At 46.4% G+C, this 6,897-nt stretch overlaps 1 protein-coding gene across 3 annotated transcripts in view; it reads right to left on the minus strand.

Moving 5' to 3' along the window:
• Nucleotides 1-818: 818 nt before the first annotated feature.
• Nucleotides 819-6,897, minus strand: part of nrp2a (neuropilin 2a) — a 70,442-nt gene continuing 64,363 nt past the window's right edge. Inside the window, exons 16-17 of one of the 3 annotated variants that reach the window (XM_058612364.1) lie at nucleotides 3,287-3,349; nucleotides 819-2,775 (exon numbers count right to left, since the gene is read on the minus strand). In XM_058612364.1, coding sequence (XP_058468347.1) covers nucleotides 2,471-2,775; nucleotides 3,287-3,349 — 368 coding nt within the window. In that variant the 3' untranslated portion in view covers nucleotides 819-2,470. Of the gene's footprint in view, nucleotides 2,776-3,286; nucleotides 3,350-4,242; nucleotides 4,780-5,300 lie in introns of those variants that run through there. The other 2 variants (XM_058612366.1, XM_058612365.1) reach the window with 2 other exon arrangements.

Raw genomic sequence — 6,897 nt, forward strand, 5'->3', positions numbered from 1 at the left:
GTGTGTGTGTGTGTGTGAGTTTGTGTGTTTTTCTTTTTCTTTGTGATTAAAAGTAAAAGTTTTGAAACTTGGACAGGAAGTATTTAGTGCGTGAGCAACATGAAAACATGTTCCCAAGGTTTCACACCAAAGCCCATAGAGAAAATCGACCATTTTACATCACAGCAACACAGGAGCTGCTGATCCACTGCTGCCTCCATCACCAAGTTCTAACATGTTATTCTGGAAAATTCTGTGTTTGAAACCCTTTGTTCAGATTTACCTCAGTGGCACAAACCGGCACAAACCGACCACACGAGGCAGCAGAAGACCAGCAGCTCCTGTGTCCACACAAGGGTATAGAAACTTCCTTTTCCTGACAGAAAAGACCGTTTGATAGTGAGATAAAGTGACAACCACATTATGAAGACATGTTACACCTGGATAGGTGTACATTTCATGAGGAGAACCTTCCTCTAACTTTGAACACCAAACCCCATAGAGAAAAGCGGCGATTTTACGCCACAGCACACAGGAGTTGTTGATCCACTGCCGCCTCCATCAGTAAGTACAAATGTCTACTTTGTGACTTTATATGTTTGAAAACCTGTGTTCTGTTTTAATTAAGTGACACAAAGTGACCACACGAGGCAGCAGTAGACCAGCAGCTCCTGTGTCCCTGTGAGCTAAAAACGTAGATTTTCTCCATGGGGTTTGGTGTGGGAGAGTAAGCGGTTTACAAACTTGGGTTTCCTGTTGGTAAAGTGGTTTTTCGTCAATAAACACTTTGTGAAACATCCCTTTTAAGGACAAAAAAGCACCGGGTTCTCCATCTTCAGTATGGTATAAATCCTTTATTAAATAATCATAACAATAATTATAATAACAATCATAAAAAGAGCTTTTTTTTCTGTACAAAGACCCCTTTAAAACAACAACAGCAGTCCGAGCAGTGCGAAAGGAGGCAAGGGGCGGGGCCAAGGGCGAGGCGGGGCGAGGGGCTCCGGGTACTGTCCTGGTCCAGGGTTTGGTCCTGGGGGCGACGGTGAGAGTCACCGCTTCTGATACTGGCTCCAAAGGCGAGCTGGATCCCAGAGGCTCCAAGGCACTTTGAAGAGAGTCAGTGGAGTCCAGAGTGTGTGTGTGTGTCTGTGTGTGTGTCTGTGTGTGTGTGTAAATGACATGGCACGTGTGTGTGTGTGTGTGTGTGTGTCTCTCTCAGCAGCAGCAGCCATTATTCCCTTCATTTTTAGGTCCTTATCAGAGAGTCTTCATGTTTTTCTGAGAGAGAGAGAGAGAAGCGGCGTGTTTTGTATATACATGTGTGTGTGTGTGGAGGAGGGAGGAGGAGGAGGAGGAGGAGGAAGAGTCCATTCACAGCCGTGCACGACGAGAGAAAACAACAAAAAATAACAAAAACATCCTCGGGCGGCAGGTTGATGTGGTCGCTCGCACGTGTGTGTGTGTGTGTGTGTGTGTGTGTGTGACGGGTCAGAGGTCAGGTCCTTTCAATCATGGCTTTTTAGGTCCGTATGTAAAAGAAGAAAAAAAAAGTTAACAGAGAGAGGGGGAGACAGAGAGAGAGGGAGAGAGATGGTCTCCTCGAGCGGTTTCCTTTTAAGGCTTGTTGTGTGTCCACACGCACACACGCACACACACGCACACACACACACACACACACACACACACCGAGTGGATTGAGAAAGCTGTTTCTGGCTGTGCATTTGTTTTAGATCTCATTTTTGTCCCCGTCCTTCCAAGTGTGTCTCTCTCTCTCTGTCTCTGTCTGTCTCTCTCTCCCTCTCACGTCGACGTCTCCGCTCGTTCCCGCAATCCATAGGTTGCACCACCCGCCTAAAAACCTCCGTGACCTTTCCCGCGTTAACCACAATGTAAACATGACCTTTGTCTTTGACAGGAACCAGTAACAACTAAACTCTAAAACAACAACTCTCTCTCTCCGTCGCTAAAAAGTTAAAAAAACACACACTTCTCTTTTTTGTTTTCCTTCTTCTTCTCTCGACTTATCTGCCGTCACAGACGTCAGACTTGAAAACACTGAACAGACAGACAGACAGACAGACAGACAGACAGACAGCGGAGGAACGTCGGCGACTAAAAATACCACAGACTGTCGGTGTGTGTGTGTGTGTTTCGGGGGGGTGAGTCAGGATAACTGAGGCTGAGCAGAGTCTGCGACGAGAGAGGGAAATAATCCTAACAAAGAAAAGAAAGGTGCCACAGGAAGAAGGAGTTCTAAGTTCTAGGCCACGGTGTCCACGTGTGATTAAAAGAAGACGTTTCCTAAACCTAACACCTTTCCAAACATCACGTTTAAGTAGCACAGCGTCCAGTCAACCTGGAAGTGACGCGCGTTCCTCTCACAGAAACAAGCCTGACAAATCTCCGCCCCCCGCGCTCTTCTCACGTGTGCGCTCGTGTCCAGGGATCTGCAGGTGGAGATGTGGCGGTGGCGGCGGCGGCGGCGGCCTCACGCCTCGGTGCAGCAGCGCTGCTGGTTCAGTTTCACCTTGTGCTTGAGGCCGTCGTACAGCTCAAAGTTGTAGTTCTCCAGCGTGGTGGAGGAGCGCGACGACAGCCCGCTGTACGAGCACGTGCAGTACAGGAGGAGGCCCGCGCAGATGGCGCCGAGCAGCACGCCCAGCGAGCTCATGACGATGATGGTGACCAGGATGGGGTCCAGCGTGTACAGCCACGAGTTGTCCTTCTCCGAGATGCGCGTCACTGGCGGCTCGGAGGACGGCGACTCGGTGTTCCACTCGGGAAACTGTAAACCTGAGGCAGGAGAGGGAGAGACGGAGAAAAGTTAGATAAAAGTTCTTCATAATATGATTCTCTCACTGTTTGACAGGAAACTAAAGTTAGTTTTCCCCACACCAAACCCCATAGAGAAAATCAGCGATTTTACATCACAGCAACACAGGAGTTGTCGATCCACTGCTGCCTCCATCAGGAAGTTCAAATGTGTGATGTTTTATTATTTTTAAGACTTCTGGGTTTAAAATCCTTCATTCAGATTAACCTCAAGTGGCATAAAGTGACCACACGAGGCAGCAGTAGACCAGCAGCTCCTGTGTCCCCGTGAGCTTAAATCGCTGATTTTCTCTATGGGGTTTGGTGTGGGAGAGCGAGCTGCGTAAAAATGTTAATTTCTTGCCAAAAAAAGGCGGAAAACATCATTTTTAATAAATGTTATTAGGTGAGTGGTTGAAATACGATCTTCCTTGAGGAAAACCTGGTTTTCACTCATGATTTCTTTCTTAACCCCCCAAAAACAGCTGCTTACCTCCTCCTAACGGGTCCCTGCCGCTGAAAAGTCGTCCGTCTCCAAACTCATTGGGTGTCCTCACTGTCAGAGAGAAGCACAGGCGACACAGATGTTTGGTTTTATTTTAACCACCAAAGCCAGTCCTGCACATGTACTGTATAATATAACACACACACACACACAACAGCACAGCAGCAGTCGTGGGAATTAAATAGAAAAATATGACTTTATTAATAGAGAAAGATCATTATGTTACATTCCTGTCAAACACACATCGGTCATCACATACATAACATACTGTTGGTATAAGACTGTTCATTCCATGTGAATAAAGATGCAAACATGACATCATCATCAGATTATTATCATCATCACTGAGAAAATCCTCGACACCATCGCTGTCAAGTTTAAGAGTAGGGATGGGACGATATATGATGTCATCGCCATAAAACGCCATCGTACTAAGTGAATTTCAATTATTAGAATGGAGATTTTAAACTTTTAAGTCAGTTTTGCAACATTACGACTTTTTTTGGCAACATTAATCTTTTTCTTGTGATGTTTTTGTAAAGTTTAGACTAAACAAAAGTGATTTCAATGTAATATTTTTGGGCAAAATTACATTTTGTGTCATTTTTCCTGACGTCAGTTCAAAGTTTTTGCAACTTTATGACATTGTTTGGCAACATTAATGATTTTCTTGTGAGCATTTTGTAATTATTTTGGTTAAAATTACATTTTGCAACATTTTGGGTCATTTTTCTGACGACAGATAAATTTTTGGCAACATTAATCTTTTTCTTGTGATGTTTTTGTAATGTTTTAAAATGATTCCAATACATTTTTTTTTAGGTAAAATGACATTTTGAGACATCTTGAGTCATTTTTCTGACGGCAGATACATGTTTTTCTAACATTATGACATTTTTTTGGCCACATTAATGATTTTCTAGTGATTTCCATCACACAAAATTACATTTTGAGTCCTTTTTCCTGACGTTTTTGTGACACAACGACACAATGACTGTTAATGCTTCAGAATCCCCCAAAAAACCCATTAAAGCGCATATATATATATATATATTTTTTTTTTTTTACAAATATTGTAAAAATATCTTCATATATCGTCTCATGCCTGATTAAGATGCTGGAGAAACAGAAAAACTGGGCGACAACATTTTAAGCAGAGCTCGCGACACTTCTTTCATTTTCCCGTCCGTGAAAGGCGTCAGGAGATGTTTTTGAAAGAGATTACAAGTAGCAAAGGCTGCAGCACTTCTGTCCAGAGCCCACTTTATACCACTTTCATTTCTGTGTGTGTGTGTGTGTGTGTGGGTGTGTGTGTGTGTGGGGGGGGGGGGACGACTCCTGGCGAGCGTTCAGGAGTGGGAGTAGCTGCTTGGCAAAGGCACGCGTCTCGTCGTGGACGTCTTTGGTGGCCGGTGGCATAATTAACACCGTTGCCAGGGGCGACTGAATGTTGGCAGTGGACTGGGTGACGGAGGTGCGGCCTGGATGGGAGATAAAAAGTGCTTAGCGCAGCCTTCATAAATGCGATCTGTCCATTAACTAATTACAACTATTAGCAGCTTGGAGCGCGACAGTGTCGAGGTGGACAGTCTCTCTCTCTCTCTCTCTCACGTTGATTTAAAAGCTTAAAGTGAGTGCATGCCAAAAAAATACATAAAGAAAAAAGAAAAAAGCGGGGAGAGAAAAGTGCAGCTTCGTAACTGTGGCGGCTAATTGAGGCGCATTCTGCTGAAGTGTGGGGAGCGCGCGGGGGGTTATGGATTTTTGCTGGTGTGACAGATCATGAGAAACACGCCCCGTTAAACCTCAGAGTGAAGACCTGCGTCTCATCGACCGATGACAGAGAGATTGGCACTAATTTGTCTTTTTATGTTGTTTTGTTGTTGTTGTTGGGAATAAAATAGAAATAGTTTAGATTTGTTTAAAAAAAAAACAAAAAAGCGGACGTTTTTAAGCAGCTCACTCTCCCACACCAAACCCTGTAGAGAAAATCATTGACACAGGAGCTGCTGGTCTGCTGCTGCCTCGTGTGGCCAGTTTGTGTCACTGAAGTAAATCCGAACAAAGCAAATCAAATGCTGAAGTGAAGAAATAGCACATTTGAAGTTACTAATGGAGGCAGCAGTGGATCAACACCTCCTGTGAGCTGTGATCTGTGTGAGCTGTGAAATCGCTGCTTTTCTCTATGGGGTTTGGTGTGGAAGAGCGAAACGATTTAGAGAGCGACATAAATTCCAACGTCAAACATGTTCTTTAGAGACCGTCGACTTAAGCAGGCAAAGCTTGTATTTGGTGAGTCTCTTGTTAAGCGGCTGAATCTGTTTTTACTTGTCTTCAAGCCTCTGTTTCTCCGTGAAGGCGACGACACGTCACTGCACTTTATCACTTTAAATCTGCGACTGCGTTAGCTACGTTAGCTACGTTAGCTACGTTAGCTACGTTAGCAGCCGCTCACGGCGTCTTATGGCACTAAAGGACGAGCGCTGGCTCGTCTCTGGCTTTCATTTCGCGTCAGATTCCTCTCCGGGGCCGAAGAACACGGCGCTTATGGCTTCCAGCTGGTGCAGCAGCGGCATTGTGGGACATGTAGGAGAATAAATCAAGAGAGAAAGTGGTGATGGCAGACAGCTGTGTCTATGTACAAGCCCTAAAAACAACAAGCACTGGTACACACACTGGAAAGGCAGCACAGTACAGTACAGTACAGCACAGCTCGGCGCGGCTTTCATCTGGGCCCTGTTCACAGACACGGCGGAAACAATGGGAGTGGGCGGGGCGTGGAGCAGAAATGGGGGAGTGGGGGAACAACGTGCTTTTTTTATTATTATTATTATTATGAGAATGAAGATGAGACACTAAACACTGACGACGGCGACATCCATCACTGACTGACGGCTTTATCAGCTCGAGACAAGACTGTTCAATCACATCAGCTGCTTATCTCCATGTGCGCCGCGCCGCTTTAAGTGTGATGGATTTGCATTCCTTTTGTTTTTAATGTGCACATGCTCTGTGGAGGACGACGACTCGTCCTCCTCCACTGCCACAGCTCTCTCTCTCTCTCTCTCTCTCTGCTCCTCGTGTCTCACGTCCTGTTTCCAGCTCTCACAGAGGAACCGTGGCCCTCACATGTCAGCGTGTACGCTCCACGCCGGGTTAGGAGGAGCCAGGCGGCGCCCAATGGTCCGAGAACGAGCCGTTTGAGATAAATAACTCCCTCTCAGACTTTAGATCCCCCCTCTCTGTCGTCGAGGAGCGGCAGAGTGTGAAACGTCAACAGCGAGAACTTCCCTCAGCAGAGCCAGGAGGAGGAGGAGGAGGAGGAGGAGGAGGAGGAGGAGGCGGGGACACAGCAGCTGAAGCTTCGTCCATTAGCGACAGAGAGAAAGAGAGTTTTCATCACGAGACGTCCTCCTCCTCCTCTTCCTCCTCCCTCCTCCTCCTCCTGTACCGAGGACACTAAGCACTTCCCTTCAGCAGAGCGTGCGGTGGCGGTCCCGGCTGTCCAGCCTCACGGTCAGGACTGGCTCCACCCCTGGGGCGGCCATACTGGACGACCAGTTCGAGTACTGGAAGCACTGCGACGAGCTGTGATAGGC

This window comes from Solea solea, chromosome 2, assembly GCF_958295425.1.
Source record: "Solea solea chromosome 2, fSolSol10.1, whole genome shotgun sequence".
In the NCBI taxonomy this organism is placed as follows: domain Eukaryota; kingdom Metazoa; phylum Chordata; class Actinopteri; order Pleuronectiformes; family Soleidae; genus Solea; species Solea solea.